Source organism: Phragmites australis, chromosome 6, assembly GCF_958298935.1.
Source record: "Phragmites australis chromosome 6, lpPhrAust1.1, whole genome shotgun sequence".
Classification (NCBI taxonomy): domain Eukaryota; kingdom Viridiplantae; phylum Streptophyta; class Magnoliopsida; order Poales; family Poaceae; genus Phragmites; species Phragmites australis.
This window is the reverse complement of record NC_084926.1, coordinates 26,478,015-26,498,331: the sequence shown is the minus strand read 5'-3', so window position 1 is coordinate 26,498,331 and position 20,317 is coordinate 26,478,015. Positions and strand designations below refer to the sequence as shown.

At 50.0% G+C, this 20,317-nt stretch overlaps 2 protein-coding genes across 2 annotated transcripts; both read left to right on the top strand.

Moving 5' to 3' along the window:
• The first annotated feature begins 12,527 nt into the window (after window positions 1-12,527).
• Window positions 12,528-13,891, top strand: LOC133923099 (uncharacterized). The gene is made up of 2 exons (XM_062368547.1): window positions 12,528-12,784; window positions 12,856-13,891. Exons 1-2 carry the CDS (start codon window positions 12,528-12,530, stop codon window positions 13,889-13,891), a joined length of 1,293 nt encoding a protein of 430 aa, XP_062224531.1.
• A 4,830-nt stretch (window positions 13,892-18,721) lies between these two features.
• Window positions 18,722-19,749, top strand: LOC133922174 (glycine-rich protein 2-like). Its single transcript, XM_062367385.1, has one exon. It carries the CDS (start codon window positions 18,824-18,826, stop codon window positions 19,448-19,450), a length of 627 nt encoding a protein of 208 aa, XP_062223369.1. The 5' UTR covers window positions 18,722-18,823; the 3' UTR covers window positions 19,451-19,749.
• Window positions 19,750-20,317: the final 568 nt, after the last annotated feature.

Here is a 20,317-nt window from a genome sequence, read left to right as displayed (position 1 = left end):
TACTACCTAATGATTATGTGTTGTTTAGGAATCATGGAGAGGACAAGGAAACACATAGAGGAAGGCTTGGAGGCGTGGAGGAGCAGCTAGGACGTCCAACAACAGCAGGAGGTCCAGTCCAACTCGAGTCCGAATCAGCCTCGGCCTCCAGGACCAGCGAGCAATAAAACGGACGCCCAGGACGCATCCGGACTCCGTTTTCGACGATTCACATATGGTTGGAAAGATAATTTCATAAGGAAACCAATGGCGTTGGTTTGAGGTCCAAATTCCTTCCGAATCAACGGGAAACGTCGAAACAAGTCAGCGTCCAAAATCTGTCCCGGTGCTGCGTCACCGTTTTTGGTCCGTTGGGCCATGTATCGTGTTGGAGTCCATTAGGGACGCGTCTAGGGGTCCTTGGCCGACCCTAATCCTTTATATACAGTAGCCGCCGCCCTAATTAGGGTTGGGTTTTGCTTAGATTATTCTGTCAAGAACAGTTTCGCCGTTTCGTCGGTTTGTGAGACCCCAACTCGTGAGATTAATCATTCATCTGCAATTTGGTTGCATTCTTCCTTGTTCTTGCTTGTGTTCTTCGATTCGCAGGCAAGGATTTTAGCCTTCTTGGCGAGGTCAACCGTGCAACGCCGGTTGATAACCAGAGGAGACGTGGTGCTGCGATTGCGGGGTTTCGGATCGTGTTGTTCGGAAGCCGGATCGACTTGTGTCTCGTTTCCACCAAATCGAGAGTTACCAGAACCTTTCGGAAGATCGGGAACCCTTGTTCATATTAACCGAGGTCAGCCAGGAGTCGCGCAGGAATCTGATGCGCTCGAACACCGGCTCCAACCACGCATCCTCCGGCGGCGGCACCTCCCACGTCGACTTCCGGGGCTCCGCCGCCACTTCTGGTAGAGCGAGACGATCATGGGGGTCGACGTCGACGAAGAATCAGTCCCGCCGCCACTCCTCCCATTTGCTGTGCAGCACCTGGGGGATGTACTACTCCCCCAAGCCGTCTCGTAGCCAAAGATTGCAGCACCCCGCGACGTCCGCCGTGGAGTACCCCCTCTTCTTCCCGGCCGGTCGCAGGACAAAGAAATGTCGGAGAAGCGTCACCGAAGGTGCCACCCCCACGAACATCTAGCAGAGGTGCGCGAACACCTTCAACACCACGATAGAGTTGGGGCTCAAGTGCACCAGTTGGATGCCGTATGTGTCGAGGACTTGGAGGAAGAACCTTGAAAGCGGCGGCACCAGTCCCGCCGCCACGAAAGACGTGAACAAGACAATGCGCCCGGGAACGGTCGTCGCCGGCGGGAAGTTCACCGACGTCACCACCGCGGCTCCCTGCTGGCCCTCGGGGACCAGCAGCTTCCTGATCTTATCAGCCGCCTCTTCATTCTTCAGGCGAGACTCCGGCAGCACGCTGTCCGGAGTCCTGTCACGACGGCCTCCTCTTGCTCTCGGCATCTCGATGGGAGGGGAGGTTGTCTGGCGATGTAGAGGAATGAGGAGAAGCGCTCTGATCGCCTAGAGGAGTTCTAAGGGCTCCAGAGCACGAAGGAAACGAGAGCAAGATCGCAAGATAGCATAAAGAGGGGGGCGGATCGATCCCTTCCCCCTTTTATATCTCAGAGGATTCAAACGTTTCCTGCCAACGGTGCACTCGGCGGAACGGTTTCCTCGGTCCACGCAACTGCCAGGTGAATCTTCCACTGGTCGTGCGGCGTCAGTGGCTGCCAGGCGTATTTTCCTCGATCTGCGCGGCAGCCGCGCGTGCCACCCGTACCGTTGTCATGCCCTTCGGGAGTCGTGTGGACAAGCGTCCGCTTGTCTCCCCACTGGGCCGTACCAGAGGCCCGGGTCTAAAGGGCCACCTCTTGAAAGCCTGCCATGTGGCGTCCACGCCAGCCTCGTCCTCGTCCGCGACGAAGGGCCCATCCGCCGTCTCCGTGCCATCACCTGTCAATGGGCCCGGGGGCTACTGTCGGTGTATTAGAAACCGGGGGTCCTTGAGTCCCGAGGCCAGGCCAGCCGTCCGCCACGTGTCACCATCCCGCGAGGTCCCTCCTGCGGGATGAGAAGAGATCAAGTCACGGGAGAAGGTGCTCGGGGCCACAATCAGTGGTCCCCGAGCACCCCAGTTCCCCGATGATCCACGGAGTCTAAGTACCGGGAAGAAAGTGCTCGGGGAGGTTTCCGCTCACCCCCGAGCACCCTAGTCCCCCGACGATCAAAAGAGCCAAGTACCGGGAAGAAAGTGCTCGGGGAGGTGTCCGCTCACCCCCGAGCACCCTAGTCCCCCGACGATCAAAAGAGCTAAGTACCGGGAAGAAAGTGCTCGGGGAGGTGTCCGCTCACCCCCGAGCACCCTAGTCTCCTGACGATAAAAGAGCCAAGTTCCGGGAGAGAGTGCTCGGGGCTGCATGCGTCAGCTCCCGAGCGCTCGGTTCCCCGAATATCCGTACAAAAGTGCTCGATAGAGAATGCTCGGGGCTGCACGTGGCAGCCCCCGAGCACTCGGTTCCCCGAAGGTTCGTGCAAGAGTGCTCGGGAGAGAGTGCTCGGGGAGGCGAACGGTCCCCCGAGCACTCGGTGCCCCGACGACCCAGAAAGGCCCCCAAGGGGCCCACAGATGAGGTGTCCACCCTTCAGAGGTACGACGCCGCATTAAATTAGCGCGCGTGGCCTTACATATCCAACTGCTCCCGCCGCGGCGTCAGTTCCTGCCATGCTTTGGCAGAGGGGCGTGGGGGTATTAATTGCACTGGTCCCGTTTGGGGTGTGTCGCGGCCGGCGAGTGCATAAAAGAACCGGCAGCACAGAAGAGAAAGGATGATCCGGGATACATCCAGCAAACCACCCAAGAGACGAACAAGCCCAAGCAGTCGACCGTGCCGCAACAGACGTTGAAGACGAACCCCACAACGAACCAAGCCAACGGACGAAGACATTGTGAGCTAGCCTGAGTAGAGCTCCTGCCGAGAAACAAGGAGCATCAAGCTCTTAGTTAGACACAATATTCCTGTAACCAGATACATCCTCGGGGGACCTCCCTCAGGACAGTTATTTCATCCATACAGGAGTAGGGTATTACGCCCCCGTGCGGCCCGAACCTGTCTAAACTCTAAAATAGGGTCTCTCGGGATCCCAACGACAGGAGTTAATCCTCCGACAACCGGCCTTAATGGCCATGGCCGTCGCCCGTTTCAACCTAAGCCCCGGCAACTCCACTTCACCTCGTGCCTATTTAAGTAGCCTTGCACCTTCTTGGCAAAGTTCCGCACCTCCACCACCCTCTCACACCCTCTCTCTCACTCGAAATTGCCATCGGCGCCCTCATCTTCTTCAACTCTGGTGAGGTTGTATCGCCGCCGCCCTCCTTTGCATATGCGCCATCTTCGGCCAAACTAACCCCCTCTTCAGCACCGCAGGGCCCTCCGGAGTCGAACCTGGGGCGTGTCGTCGTCGTTCGGCTATTGGAGCCCGTCCCCAACGCCGCATTCACTGCCGTCGCCATCCACTCTATCGCCTGGTAGCATCGACCCCTCTCCAACATCGTTCTCGCTTGGGGTGAGTTCATCGTTGCCCCCTCTCTGTGTTTCACCGCTCGTCGGAGCTCCCCGGTCACCGGAGTTCCAATCCTGGCTGCTCTCCACCCACCCCACTGCTGTGCTCAAGCTGTCGGCTCCCTCTGTCCACGGTGGACTGAAGCCCCCCCACCTTCGGTTCACAATCTATGGACCCAGTCCACCACCCTTTTTCCTATTAAAAAATAATTCATATTTCACCTTTTGACATCATCTTGCGCAATAAAAAGAATTTCCAGTATAAAACTTATTTGGTTTATTCTCTAAAAACCAAGTAAAATTTATAGATTAGCCCTTGAAACTTCAAAAGCTTATAACATTTTGCTTGTAGCTCCATTTTGGGCGATTTTCATGCTCAAATGTTCGTAGCGACATCTAGAATCTTTTTATAGGGTTTTTACCTAGACTTTTTGCTCGTACCGTTCTTAGAGGTTTCTCTTTTGTGTTTTTTTAGGTAGCCAGGTAGTGGGATTACCTGGTGAGTTTTGGTAGCTGGATATGGGATATCTGGTAAGTCTTGGTAGTTAGATGGAATCCGAAGAGTTGTTCCTCTTGTTTTAGTTGTGTCTTCACACTTAGTAATTAGGATGCCTGTGATAAGGTCATAGGATAAAGTTGCTTAGTGTAGTAAACCAGTGTCTAACCATTTCTTGACTAAAGCCCCATATCATGCTTTCACTACACTTACGGAGTATTATGTACTCACACTCGTTGCTTCCCCTCTATTGCATTCTTCTGTTGTTCAAAAGCCGTCAATGAAGCTACCTCCTTCAATGAAGACGACTTTGACCCAGAGCTCCATTTCTAGGATGGTGTGCCTCGGTTGACGCCTGTGGAAGATGGAAGACCCTCTGGCGCTGAAGTTTTCTTTTCCGCTGTGTGTTCTTTTAGACCCTCGGGTCCTTTTGTATTAAGCTATAACATTATGTATTTTTGACACTGTGATGTTACACTGATGATGTAACACATGTATGGAACTTGATCCTAGCATACATGTGTTGTACCTAGTTTTGATCCTTTAAAATCGGGTGTTACATCCTAGGCTGATGATATTGTTGCAAGGTCTTGGTATATATGTAGTAGATCTCCTCAATAGACACTGATCGTTGTTCTTGCAACTAAGCAAGATAGATCATATGCCCATGATCTGCACTATGGAGCCATCCCCGAACTTCACCCTACCAGTGGTGCATTCGTCTAGCTCTCTAAAAGTATCTTTGTCATCAGTCATGTGATTACTAGCTCCATTGTCTAGGTACCAAACCTCAGAGCTGGAACCTCCCTCTGTGGTGTCACGCAATTTCGGCTTCAACTTTTCCTCATTCAGCAACACAGCATCTCGCCTTTGCTGCAACCCCGATGGTGTCTCCTCTGACACCATGAGCAGTAAGGCTGGCTCGGTGTCATCGGCACATGTGAGATGTGTCTTGCCTTTCTCTTCCTCCTTCTTTGGTGCCCTGCACTCAGATGTATAGTGCCCTAGCTTGTAGCAGTTGTAGCACTTGATGTGGCTCTTGTTACGACGACCACCGCCTGAGCTATTCTCCTCATTAGTGTGTGATGCCTCATAGCATCCACCTCTGCCATGGCCTCTTCTGCATCCATGACTACTCAGACCGCAGTTGCTGCTCTTTGCAGTAGCGTGGGACTTACCCTTGCTGTTCGACGAGGAATCACCGCCCTCCTTCTTCTGTCATGCTTGCCACTCGGGCTGAGTGAGTAGGAGCTGGGCATCTCCATTGTTGTTGCCGCTGGATGTGCACGAGCATGCACACTCTTCATAAGTCTTCAGTTGCCTCACGGCTTCCTCGAATGGCATGGTGTCAAGGTCATAGAACTGCTCAATCCCAGTGATCACACTCAAGAATCGATTGAGCATGGTGTTGAATACTTTCTTGACCAATGCAGCATTGTCGAGTGTCGCCCTCAGGTTTGCATACCTGACGAACATGCCATTGAGCCTTCCAGCATACTAGTTCAGGCTTGCTCCCTCCTGCATGTTCATGGCATCAAAGTCACATTTCAACGTTTGCAGCTACGCATTCTTGACATGATTTGTGCCAGTGAACCTTGTCTTGAGATAGTCCCAGACCTCCTTTGTAGTTTACTTCCTTGCCACCTACATCAGGAGGTCCTCCGGGAGCGCTTAAAAGAGATGTGACATCGCCTTCTTGTCCTTCGTCTCATCGACGGTTGCATTGGCCACTGGCTCGATTGCTTCCCAAACACCTTGATCCTCCATCATCATTTGCACCCGAATCACTCAGGTTGTATAGTTTGTCGCCGTCAACTGTTGTGGGAACAAGAACAGCCCACCACCATTCTCCCGTGTCACATCACTGTCGGAGGATGAACTCCTCAAGCGGGGATCCTGAGGGACCCCCTTTGAGATTCGGTCGGGGGGGATGATTCTGAATCTACCTCGTACGTGGATTTAATGCAAGTATGTGAAATGTAGGCGGGACGGATGATCGTCTACTAGTGGGAGTAAATGCTCAAGGGATTTTAGACAGGTTCGGACCGCATGGAGCATAATGCCCTACTCATGTGTGTATGCTATTAATGCTCTGGGAATGCCTCTCTCTGGATCTCTTCTGTTACAAGGTTTGCTGTCTAAGTCTAGAGCTTCGGTCTTGCTTCGAGCTTGGTGAACCTCTGCTCCGCTTCTCAGACTTGTGTGCTGTGCTCGTCCGAAACTTGTTCTCCTTCGATTCGTCAAAGCTTGTCTTTCTCCGGAGTGCACCCCCCTTTTATCCTGTTCGTGGAGGCTTGGCATGCTAAGAAAGGAGGGCACGAGTTCCAATGAGCCATAAATGGAAAGCAACCATCATAGGGCTGCAGTTTGACGTTACAGGGGGTCAAAATTGCGCCCTCGGCAGGTCTTGTCACCCATTACGCCAACTTCAGCAGGTGCAGGGGGGCCCACTGGGCAGCCGCCGAGCAACCCCGCATGCCCGCTCGGTCAGAGCAGGTCTGACACAGCAGGGTGGCAGACGATATGCCTCGAGCCCAGCAACAATATCTCCAAGCCGCGTAGGGTGACGTGCGATGGAACCCGTCGCATTAAAAGTCCCCACGCCTTCCTGCCATACGGTGGCAGGGACTGACGTACTCAGTACGGCAAGCGTGGGGGGAGTGGTTGGAAGTGACAGTCCATGCTCCTCTTTAAATGTAGCATCGGGCCTCTCACCAATTGACACCTCACCGCTGAGCCCTTGTGGGATCCACCGGCAAGGGGCTTCTAAGGTCCTCGGGGAACTCTGGGTGCTCGGGGACTACTGTTCATAGCCCCAAGCGCCCTCTCCCGGATATGTCTCTTCTCGGTCCTCGGGGAACTCCGGGTACTCGGGGACCACTGTTCATGGCCTCGAGCACCCTCCCGTAACTAGCTCTTCTCGGGTCCTCGGGAAACTACGGGTACTCGGGGACCACTGTTCATGGCCCCGAGCACCCCTCCTGGAACTGTGTCTTCTCGAATCCTTGGGGAACTACAGGTACTCGGGGACCACTATTCATGGCCCCGAGCACCCCTCCCGAAACTGGGTCTTCTCGGGCCTTGGGGAGATGGTCCCTGAGGGAAGGCGCCACGTGGAATTTGTTGTCCTGGCCTTGAGACTCGAGGACCCCTGGTTCCCATGTCACCGACACTCTCCCTGAACAACAATCGACATCAACAAGTGTTGACGTTAGACGATCCGGTGGGTTGCAAGACGACGATGCTGGACAATCTGGCGAGTTGCAAGACGACGACGCTGGATGATCCGGTGGGCTTAGCTATCCACACCCTGGTGACTCTGATACCAGATGTTGACTTCCAAACATCCTAGATTAGTCGGCTAGTTCCTGCAACTAGATGAGAACGTAGAAGGAACAAAGAAACAACATGAGCAAAATGAAAGTTCTCTAGAAGAATTTTTTGACTCTATTCCAACTTACAAAATAGAGATTACAACTCTATACCTATAGGACCTACTAACTCTAAATTCTAAGCTAAATCGTGCCATCCAATGATCCTTGACTCTGGACTCTAACTCCAACTAGAACTAGCAAACCGAATACAGTGTCCTGCACACAACAAACTAAGTCTCTGACTCGAATACGCCTTCTTGCTTCCGCATGAAACAAGTGCCCGAGGCCCACGCTAGGATTAAGTCCAATAACCCATACATGGAGTGTTATTGTTAGTATCAGAGCCAAGCGTTAGATCCTTGGTATAGTTAATTATTAACTTAAGTATGTGATGAATTTAAAACTTGACTTAGGATTATATGACCAACTAAAACTTGGAATTAGGCTTAACAATTCAAAACTTGCCACACTAATGCACAATAGGATGGGTTTTGCATCATTCATTGCATCCTACATTCTCAATATCTTTTATTTGTTAAATTTATATTGTTGTACTGTTATGCTTGTGGGTAGACTATTACCACAAGAGGCTCGTAGTGCCTTGTCCCAGGTATGTGTAAGTTTTGATTGTTGGTATGCGAAAATTTGAGATGGTAAAGAATTACACTACAGATATGACTCATCTTTATGGGTTATAATGTGGGAGATGGAGCCTCCCTATCTTTGATCACAACTGATTACCTTAGTGATGGGTCGTGGATCTCTGATGTGCATTTGTTGATCTTGTCTAGCCATCTGAGATGGAGTTGATCTTTCAGGAGTTCATCTTCATATCCCTTGCTCCTTAAGTCTAGGTTTATTGTGGTTCTAGTAGCAAGGCCTAGTGATGTCACATATTTATTAGTTTTTCAGGGTGTGGGTACCTAATTCTATGTCTCTGTGAGTTGCAAATCAAGACATGGAATTCTGTAGTGATCTGCTCATTTTCCTTGTATTTGACTTATTCCTTCATCTATATCTTTTGACACGTTCTCTCTAAGAATTTTAGAAAGAGCAATTAGATGGTTGCTAGCCAAGTAGTTGGAGCGTTGCAGTGTTCTGCTTGGAGTCCTATTGAGCTATTTGAAGCTGAACGGGTCATAAAATGGTTTATTGCCCTTTATTAGCGAAATTTCTCTGACGGTTTTGATTTGGGCCTAGGTATCCGACTGTTGTATGAGTGGGATTATGTCTAATCTATCTAAGTAATATGGCATGTGAGTAGAATGTGCATAGGATGGCCTGATCAATCATGTCAGTTGCACATAGTATTCACCATAACTATTGTGGAGTAATGGATCCAGATATTTTCCTTTGTAAGTTACTTGTGAGTAGATGTTCACTATGTTGAGTAAAGAAATAATATGAGTGGTACCGGTTCATGTGTGGGACCATTGATGGTTTCTTTTAGTGGAGTTTTAAGCTCCCCTACCTGTCTCCTAGCAAAATATAATATGTATGCTAGTTATTCTTTGATCATGTGCGAATAAATATTGGTAACTCGACGGGGAAAGCACACCATACCCTATAAACCCTGGCAATAACAAGATGTACCATGATGTAAAGAAGAACTATTGATGGAATAGGATGAATGTAGATGTGTGGCGAAGTACGTGGCCTTATGTGGGGTTTGCAAGCAAGTTAAGGCTCAACATAAGCGTCTTGTAGGGAAATTGCAATCATTAGAAGTTCCTTTGTAGCCCTGGGATGACATTGCCATGGATTTTGTGGTTGGTTTACCCAACACTAGGGGAAGATGCTATTTGGGTTGTGGTGGATCCTCTAAGTAAGGTAATGCATTCTATTCCTATATGTTCTACAAGTTCAACTATTGTCTTGGCACCAATTTACATGCATGAGATAATGCGACTTTATGGAGTATTTCACTCTATTGCTTTTGACAGAGATGCTAAGTTTTCTTCTAAGTTGTGGATAGCATGCAGAGTGCCTTGGGTACCCAATTAACTCTTAGGAATGTTCTTCGCTCTCGAATGGACAGTCTAAGCATACCACTCAGACCTTGGAGGGTATACTTAAATTGTGTATCCTATCTTGAAAAGGCAGTTGGGAGCATCAGTGACACTTGTGGAATTTGCCTGGAATAATAGTTATCATGTTAGCATTCATTCCACACCTTTTTAGTAGCTATATATGTAAGGAAGATCACCATTTTGCTAGGATGTGGTGGGTGAGATGCAGTTTTGGGACCAGATTGGGTTCAACAGACGACTAATCGTGTGCTAAGATATGACAACATATGCTAGCAGCACAGAGTTGGCCGAAGAGTTCTGATGTTATGAGACAGGATTTTGGAGGTTCTTGTGGGTGATGAGGTACTTATTAAGGTACCTCCCACCATTGTGTTGTGCAATTTGGTACCAAAGGGAAATATAGCCCCAAGGTACATTGGTCCTTACTTGATAGTGTCACAAGTTGGAAAGTTAGCTTATCGATTTGAGCTATCAAAGTCAATGGAGGGTGTGCATATTAATCCATGTTTCCATGCTATGAAAGTATTTGAGAGATCATGAACATCAGAAAACGTTGGAGCTGGTGACCATTGATTAAGATTTCACATTCGAGGCTTGTCCTGTGAGGATTATAGAGGAGTCCAAGAGGGTGCTAAGGAATATGACATATGTCAAGATTCTTTGCATGAATCAGACAGAGCATGAAGCGACTTGGGAGTTTGAGTCACAAATGTGGCAATATCTAGAGTTGTTAACGTCGGGTCCAGGTTACCGTATCAAGTTTTCTTGGCCTTGTGTTAATACTCAAAGCGAGAGTAGTACATACAGAGAGATGTCCTTGTACATACAGGTTTTATATATGATATGAAACGTGAGCCAAGCCTTCTGTGGATACCCACATGCTCGTTGAATGAGCTATATGTGTTTATTATGATGAGATCTCACCCCCCTTTTTGTCCTTGCAGCCGTTTGATTACTCTCACTTCATTCATTCCATTAACCATCTCAAATTGTAGCCTCAATGCATTGTACTACCATACCAAATGCCACTTCCATTCGCCAACGAGCGATTGCTCGAACAGTTGCTCGCTCAGGTGTGAGCACCACCAACGCGCGTTCGAGCCCCTGGCTTTATCCGCGTTAGTAACTATGTTTTTGTTTGTTGACCAGGAAGGCCAAAGACAAGGAAAGGGCAAAAGTTTGACTTTTTAAACCATAGCTTGGATGAACAATCAGAGACTATGGATGCATAGAGCTTGTCAAAATGATTTTGTTTGACTACTCACATGTCACATTTGGACTTTGTATCATGAAGTTGTGAATTTGATGCTTAAGATAATTTGGAGAAAAAAAAATGACACTAGCATCTAGTCAGGTTGGAGCTCAACTTGACCCGTTCATTGTGTGCTACCACATAAAGGTAGGGAGGCCCTGTGCCCAGTCCTAGTGCACCCTTTTACACACCGCCATGCTGCCTCCCGCTCCAAGCTAGAGCCATCCAAGCGCTGCCGACAGCTATCATATGTTGCGTCACATGGCCTGCTATTGCTGCCTTGATGTTGTTGCTGCCATGGGGTCTTGGGGCAACAGAGGGAGAGAAAAAGGAGAGGAAATAAACTGTGCTAGTACCCTTTGCAGTTGGGTGGCACTGCAATTGATGTTGATGTGTAGCTGAAGGGAATGAGAGAAGAAGAGGATGAGAAGGAGAAAAAGATAAGGAAGAGGACAGAGGAGAAGAGGAAAGCTAGGGTTCCGCGAAATCCACCCAAAAATCTTTGCAAATTTGTGATCTTCTAACATCAAATTAGCCATTAGATCCTTAGTGATGGAATTGGATGGAAGAAATTGTAGATCGATTGTTGTGTAGTGAGTTTGTTTTCAAATCTAACATTAATCGGTGTAGAATTGGACTATCTCCATAAAAGAAGTTATTGGTTTGATTGTTATGTTTCCAACGGTGTTAGTCTTGTTTAAGTCTGACAAGCGGTTTAGGAGAAATTGTCAAAACAGTCTGCTATATCAAGAGTTTTAGTCTGCACGATATTTTGCTTATCTATTTTTGACCTAGTTAGAGGAAGATTTCGCTTAAATCAATAATAGCAAAGTTGTACGAAATGTTCTATAGATGTCCGAGATCTATTTAACTTTTGCAATTAGTTAAGTGGATGACTTGTTTAGATGTCCGGGACCTTGCAGAGGACAAGTAGAGACAAGCCCTTACAACTTAATTTATATTTGCTTTATGTTTTTACCCACTCTTATGTTTATTTAGTTTTTGAGTGCCATATGATTGTGACATGCATAGGATTAAAAAATAGCACATCGATTTGAGCACTCACCTACCTCTACACATATCTAGTTATTCATATTGAATCATTAAAATTTAATTTTGTTAGACTTGTTCAATTAAGCATTTATTGTGGTTGAGATGGTCTTATGGCTAAGTGTGGTTGGGATTACTGGGTTTCTACTAGGCTATGATGATTACTTCAGTTTATATAATATTTATGTAGTTATTTTATAAATTATGGGTCATGGATATCTAAATATATAGGGAAATTAAACCAAATTTTCTATAGTTTCTAAACTTAGGCCATCTCCAGCAGCTACCTCAAATTTTTATCCCCAAAAATACTATTACAGCATCCCCTATCACTATTACAGCATCCCTCAATCTCTCCCCAGCAGATACTCTATATCTCATCTACTATGTTCTCTCCCCTATATTAAAATAATTATTTCCCAACCGCCATAACCGTCGTAGGAGCAATGTTTTGTCGCATGATCCCGTTGCAGCGGCAATTGAAACGCACGTTACAAATTAGTGTGTCAAATTATATTTTGTTAGAAAATAATTTGCGGACAATATTTTTGCATTAAATTTTGAGGGATTTTTTTGATCTCTGCACCTGCAAGTAAGCATTCGAACATGACCTGATGGAACGTATCCTGGAACAATGCGGCGAGTCTTCCCCTAGAAGCCTCACGAGAACTGGCTTTTAGGGGAAGGAACGGCGGTGTCTTCCATCACAAGGCTCATGATATCCCTATATATACACGGGTGAGGTACTCACAATTGGCAAGCCACCAACAAATGGATCATCGTGAAGTTTGGAAGGAGACCGTGAGGGAGTTGTGTTTTAGAAATGACTCTTCCGATGAGGAAGATAATTTGTTCCTTGCCACTGTGAGCGCCTTGCATGAGTCGGAGGCATCACAGCGGGGACCTTGGGGTGGTTCAGTGCCGGGCCGTCGGCGTATCGAGCGGAATCGTCTGGAGGGTCATCATAGGTTGTTTAATGACTACTTCGCCGATCACCCGGTGTACCCAGATTACATCTTCCGTCGCAGGTAATGTTATGAAAAGGAAGTGTGTTGTCGCAGTATTATGATGAAACGTCTTATGCTCGTCGGTCCTGCAGGTTTAGGATGAAACATGACCTGTACCTCAAGATTGTTCAGGTAGTTGCGGACCATGACCCGTGGTTCCAACAGAGGAGGAATGCTGCAGGAGATCTCGGCCTGTCGGCGTTGCAAAAAGTCACTGCGGCGTTTCGCATGCTCGCGTACGATGCTCCTGCCGATTCTCTCGATGAATGCCTCCGGCTAGGGGAGGCCACTATCATTGAGAGTATGAGGCGGTTTGTGCGAGCCGTCGTCGGGGTATTTGGCGACGAGTACCTCCGCGCTCCGAACGAGGAGGACACCGCGCGCTTGATTGCTACAAACGAGCAAAGAGGGTTACCCGGGATGCTCAGAAGCATCGACTCTATGCACTGGAGGTGGAAGAACTGTCCCACAGCGTGGTCTGGTTCCTACACAGGACATGTGAACTCTCCGACAATCATTCTAGAGGCAGTGGCGTCACAGGACCTGTGGATTTGGCATGCTTTCTTCGGCATGCCAGGTTCGCTAAACGACATCAACGTTCTGCACCGCTCGCATCTCCTCGACAATCTTGCCGCTGGCGTGGCCCCCCAGGTACAATACTCTGTTAACGGCCACGGTTACACCATGGGGTACTTCCTTGCAGATGGTATCTATCCGGAATGGGCCACCTTCGTGAAGCCTATTCCTTGTCCAATTGGGAGGAAGCGGCAGCACTTCGTCGTTCAGCAGGCGGCGTTACGGAAGGATGTCGAAAGGGCCTTTGGGGTCCTACAATCTCGGTTTCCCATAGTGAGGGGGGCAACGAGGATATGGGACGAGGAAACACTTCACAACATCATGACCGCCTGCATTGTCATGCATAACATGATAATCGAAGACGAGAGACCTGATGGGGACGCCGAGCACGTGTACGAGGGTGCTGGTGATCCTGTGGAGCCATCACACACCCCATCCCCCACACTAGAAGCATTTGCCCAAAGGTATGGGATGATAACTAGCAGGCAGGGGCATCACCAGCTCTGTGAGGATCTTGTCAAGCATCTGTGGCAGTTCCACGGAGTCGAGTAGTCCGTACTATGTTGAGACAGTTGTCACGTGTCCTTTGGTAGTCAGTATTACGTTAAATAATTGGTCCTGTGTACTTTGGTATTGCGTATTATGTTTAGTAATTTGTCACCCGTCCTTTGGCAGCTAGTGTTATGGTACTGCGTATTATGTTGAATAAAAAGTCCCGTGTCCTTTGGCACTTCGCACGAATGTATGTCCTCTTTGTGAACACTCACTCGACCAACAAGGATCAGTACAAACGCAGCATAGCCATTAGAAACCTGATTCATACAGGTGTACATCAGTACTCCTCCATCATACTCTAGACAAGCGCAGCCACCAAGCCGTCCGAAAATCAAGCAAGATTTATACCTGATACCAACACCAGGAACAAGACCGAACATAATTCGAACAGGACATGCACTCTACATAAACTCCACGCCAAACTGAAAGAAATAATGACCAAGACCATGGTTCAGATGAGAGACCTCAAACTGGACAACAATGTAACCATAAAATGAAACTCCGCAAACAAGATCACAATCACAAAGATGGGCCTCTGGTGACACGCCTAGCAGCAATGATGCTCTGCCTGAGGCTCTTGTAGTAGGCCTGCTGGTCCTCGTCCATTTGAGAAAGGTCCATGCTCATTATGTGCCTCTCCTCCTTTTCCTTTTCCATTTGCATACGCTCCGCCTCGAGCCTCAGCCTCTGCTGCTTCTTTTCAAGTTCCATTTTCATTCGTTCCTCCTCAAGCCTTAACCTTTGCCGCTCAACATCCATCAACTCTGCAAACCTCTCAGCTCTTTCCTTTTCAATCTTGTCTTTCATTGCCAACTGCCGATCGAATAAGTCTGTCATGGGCCCAGAGGCTGAACTCGACGACGAATTACCGTGGGCTTCCTTCGATCGAGTGCGACCAGGTGACCGTTTGCCACGTTCACCGGCATTGGATGTAGTTGCATCCACATCCTCTGCTCCATTCAAGCCGGCAGAGGAGGCTACATTCGGGGTCGATGAGGGGCTTCCCGCGGCGGTGACCTTCTGCCTTTTGCGCGAGGTTTCTACCTGCCACTTGGGATGATCCCTCAACTCCCTCCAACATGGAAGCAAGGTGAACTCCTTGTGCTCAGCGGCTTGAAACATCGTGCACGCCTCCACGACCTCGAATGTGTAAAAAACAGCAGCCATCAGATTACGAGTTGCAAATGTATTGCATATAAGCCATGTGCAAAAGGATGCAAGACTAGGCAAAGAGATATTGATTCTGATTAGGTTTCTGCACTGAGGTATGTTTGAAACCGAAGCATTACATGGTGCTACAATCGAAACTGTGCTTGCAAGACATTGCTGAATTGAAAGAAATACAGAACTAAAGACGTACCATCTCCGCCTCGGTTGTTCCGCTCCTCCTATTGCGCTGAGCCCTAGCATAATGGCCGAAGAACTTCTGCTCCATACCGTTGATGAAAGTCCATCTCCCCTGCAGCGACTTCCTATTGCGGGTCGACGTGAATTTTTTGTTCTCGTGGTAGAAAGTCTCCACCCGCTGCCAGAAAGCACCCAACGTCTGGTTGCTCCCCACCACGGGATCCATGCTCACTTGCAGCCATGCCCCCACCAGTAGAAGGTCCTCCTCAACCTTGTAACTGGCTCCACGGCCACCCCCAGGTACGACATCTCCAGTAGCCTCCCCACTCTGGACATCTGCCGTTGGGATCTGGCTACCGAAAATGCTGTCTTGGGTTAGCGGCATAACATCGGCCCAATTCATGTCTTCGCTGTCGCCACGAAGAAACCCGGCATACTCCATCGATTCCTTGAACACAACAACATCAGCAAATGGACAGGCATTGTAAGGAAATCAGTATGGTTCCACTGATTCTGATCGGTACATTGACACATAACTTAGCTCAGGGAGCAACATAGTTCAATCTGCCATAAGGAGTTCACACACAAATTGTTACGTCTAAGGCAATGACACATGCATCACACGTTACTACTGGAACACATACATTACGGCACATTCCCAACATCTAAGTTTGCACCCTCCCCGACTAAATGCTCCCAGAACGATCGGATTCATAGGGCATGCTATCATCCGAACAAAGTAACTCATACGGGCTCCAGTCAACGGGAACCAAGTCATCGTCGTCAACGTCCAATGATCCCGAACCTTCCTGTACCTCTTCGACGGTCCCATTGTCGGCGTGACCAACACGATTCATTGTATCTTCTACTTCGAACCCAAGTTGTTGAAGGTCCGCCGCAATGGTATCGACCTGAAGAAGTGCCATGTTCAGGTCCACGGCACCAGGGGTGCTGTCCGGACTCAGGTTATCGCTAACCACCTTCTGCAAAGCGTCAGCCGCCACCTGCACACGGGCTTGCATCTTCGACACAAGATCGGCTAGCTCGGCGGTCTCCATCTACAACCAAGGAGAGGGAAGACTAAAGCGACAAACTAAATTAGACCTCAAAGTGAGCACTGACTACAAATGTCATGCAGCTAGGATACATAAAACAGTACTGCCCTCTAGTCTATGGCCCATTCTCACTACTGTCCCCCCTTAAGTAAAGCCCTCACTAGCATCAAGAGTTCGACACATTAAGTCATCAGACCGAATACTTCATTTGCAAATCACACTCAATGCAAATATCTCAGTGAATTGCACTTGCACTGATCCTACAAGTATCCAGCATCAGGTGCATCAACATTGGACACAAAAACATTTATGAACACAGCCTGATCAACATGATTGTCGATTCAAAACAAAGAATTGCACACGGTTCCATGGCCCCCCTGTAAAATGACCCCTTATTTCACATTATGCTTATATGAACTCAACCTTTAGTTCAGTCATGAGTACCATCCAGCTTTCAAAAGTATTACCTCAAAACAAAAACATTCCAATTATATCAGTGAGATGCACTTCCACTGAAACTACATTTAACAAGTGCAGGTTAGGTTATGAAGTTGCCACCATTCCATTTAAACTGAGGTCAGCTACTTCAATTGTACCTCGCATCACTGTCTTCAGAACTAATAAATTGTATGAAACCCACAAACCCATAGGTATCAATTGGTCACCACACTACCTGAGAAGCTTCTACTTCATATGCACTCAAGGGTCCTACATTGCAGTACCAAATTTGAGGTCAACCTGCATTTTGTATTCTTCACGGTTCAGAGCAACAGACATCCTATACAACACCACTATGAACCAACATAGCAGGTACAAAAATCCTAGGCACATACAAAGCACAAACAAATGGGATTTGGCATGCCCAAACCATATCAAAGCAGCCTATTTCAATCTAAAGGCTCTAATCTGCAAATGAACTCGATTCAATCTCAAGCAGTAATCAATTTGATCACATTTCATGTCAGATTAATGCTACAACCCGAGTTGGTAAATTATCCTACCACCCTACCATTTTGCTGCACAAGTTCAGTTCGGTTTCCATGCACAAAACGAAAATACACTGCAAATCCGTGCACAACACCAAATTGCATGCTAGATCCGAATGTTATGAGTGCCACCCCCAGATCCGTGCACAAAACCAAACAAATTGACATATCCACAGACAAAACATTGCAAATCGCAGCATCTTCGGGACGAAGAATCCCTACACCAGCTACATCGTCCTATCCCCTTCACTGCCCACGGCAACCCACCGCAGCACCAACCCAACCTCGACGAATATCCATGGATCTCGGCGCGAAAGGCTTACCAGAGCTTTGGGGTCGACCACGGTGTCGCTAGGGCGCCGGCGGCCGAGCAAACAAAAGGTGGGGAAGCCGTCGGATCCACATCGTCGCCCGGCTCGCCGGTTGCAGCTCGCTTGCGATGGCCCCCGAATGTCCCCGCCTCGCCGCCGCAACCACTCGCCAGCTCCACTTCCTCGTCTCCGTGGGAGCAACGGCCGGTGCTCGATTCCCCTCGCACACAGTGTTACGGCGTCCGCATCTCCCCGCAAATTTGCCGACGCGAATGGCCTCCCCGCTTCCCTGTTCAGCCAGATACGGTAGCCGTTGGAGACGGATGCAGGCGCGTTCGGGGGAAAAATCAGGCGCTACAGTTCTTTGCGGCTCGGATAAAGACTCCGCTGGAGTTAGTCTTAGTTGCTTTTGGGTAATATGCGGTAGTTTTCGGGTACTGGGTATACCCGGGGTGTTACGGAAAGCTCCCCGGGAAAAGAAAGAACCGGGACCGGAAAACTGAGCTTGGACGGCAACACAGCAACAGAGCAGAGAGGTCGCGCTGGCGGACCAAGAGGACAGATCCGCGGAGTCATTACCTCCTCCCCTGATTCGCCAGCTTCCCTGCGTACTTTGACTGCTCCCGTCCCAGCTTGACCGTCCCTTGACCCCGCCTCGCCCCCGGCCCGGCCCGGCCTGGCTTGATCCGCCACGTGAACCCCCTTCTCGCATCCCGCTGCGCGAGCCGGGGAGATATTTTTCCGCGCGGCCGAGCAGGGGACTGGAAGGGAGGCCGCGTGTACCGCGCAGGATGAGGGCGGCTACGACGGACGGCTGGGCTCCACCGCATGTGGAGCCCCGCGCGTTAGTGACGCGGGGGAGGGCATTCATTGCTGGAGATAGGAGTCGGTGGGGATCCGTGCACTTTTGGAAGGCGACCGCCCCGCCCGCGCTGCCGCGGATAACGCTGCCGAGGGCACCGCTACAATGCAGACGCGTTTTCTCTTTCACGGACCCACTGACATCTGTGGCCCGTTTGTCAGGTAGGTGGGTCGCTATCGCCCAAGGAGCGGAGCGGCCTCCTCGGGTTCTCTACAGCACCCGCGCCGGGCCCCACCCCGGGCCCGTATAAAAAGGCACCCCCCGTCGCCTTCCTTGCTTCACTCCGCATCTCACCGGATCCGCCTCCACCCCGATCTAGGGTTTCTAGGGTTTTGTGTGCTGGTCTCCAGCTGGCGGCGGTGGGCGAGATGTCGTCGGAGAGGGTGAAGGGGACGGTGAAGTGGTTCAACACCACCAAGGGATTCGGCTTCATCACCCCGGAGGACGGAGGGGAGGACCTCTTCGTACACCAGTCCTCCATCAAGTCCGAAGGCTACCGCAGCCTTAACGAGGGCGACACCGTCGAGTTCGCCATCGGCTCTGGTGACGACGGCCGCACCAAGGCCGTCGACGTCACCGCGCCCGGCGGCGGCGCGCTCTCCGGCGGCCCCCGCCCCGATGGGGGCGGCGACCGCGGCGGCTACGGCGGGCGCTACGGCGGAAGCGGCGACCGCGGCTACGGTGGCGACCGCGGCTACGGCGGAGGCGGCGACCGCGGCTACGGCGGCGGGGGCGGCTACGGAGGCGGCGGCGGCTACGGCGGAGGACGCAGCAGCTACGGCGGCGGTGGAGGCGGCGGCCGTGGGTGCTACAAGTGCGGCGAGGAGGGTCACATGGCCAGGGACTGCGACCAGGGCAGCGGCGGCGGCGGCGGCGGCGGCTACGGTGGCGGCGGCTACGGTGGCGGCGGTGGTGGCGGCAGTTGCTACAACTGCGGCGAGTCCGGCCACTTTGCCCGCGAGTGCCCCAGCTCTTCCAACAACAAGAGGTACTAGGCCTCCCGTCGTCGCTTCGGATCTTACTCCGATGCATATCGCCTTTGCCCATTAGGCCGTCACCACCACCTAATTCTGCAGCATGCCATATTCGCCGTCAGTAGTAGTTGCCGTAGTGTTTCGTCATGTCGCTCGTAGGAAGAAGCCGCAAGGAGGTGATATGGATCCTTGTCATGTAATGGGGGCGAGTGTCTTAAAACTATTTCGTTGTGTTGTGCACCAGTGAGGCAGCCATGGATGCATGGCTGCCCTCTATCTATCAATCAATCTATCTATGGTCGAGTAATTCCAGTTCATTACCCCTAAATCTCTGCTGAATCTCCGCGATTTCGTTGCTGTGCTTGGTGGACGCGTGTGATTGAATTCGATTCGTTGCTGCACTGCTTATGCATCTGTGCTGTGCTGTTGCAACAAAAGGTGCTTTGCAATTCGTTGCTGTGTTGTCAGCTGTAAATATAATTGTTTTTCCCCCTAAAAACTGCGATTGCTGCTTTGAAATTCGAATCGCAATGCAGTAAAAAAAAGGAGGAGATAGGGGAAAGGAGATGGTGGTTTTGGGAAACAGGGGCTGGGTTGGCTGGCAGAGCCGGTTTTGTCGCTACGCATTGAAGAAAGGCGAGGCTTGTTTCCATTTGTGTAGCCAATGGGACAGACAGGCGGGGAAAGGACGACCTTCCCTTCAGGCATTGCTGCGTTTCGACGCAGAGATGAGATCGTGGGGCAGGGGGACCCATGCGATGCGATGCTCCTTCCCTGTACCCTGGGCCCGCCCGCCCTGCTGGAGACGCAGAGCACGGTCTAAGGTTGCACAACGCAAACCAAGTGGTTAAATCTTAAGCATGAATCCATTCCCAAACGATCGGCGGA

Coding starts and splice junctions, on each gene's coding strand:
- LOC133922174 (XM_062367385.1), top strand. CDS start 18,824: ATGTCGTCGGAGAGGGTGAAGGGGACGGTGAAGTGGTTCAACACCACC.
- LOC133923099 (XM_062368547.1), top strand. CDS start 12,528: ATGGATCATCGTGAAGTTTGGAAGGAGACCGTGAGGGAGTTGTGTTTT. Junction 12,785..12,855: donor GATTACATCTTCCGTCGCAG/GTAATGTTATGA, acceptor TCGGTCCTGCAG/GTTTAGGATGAAACATGACC.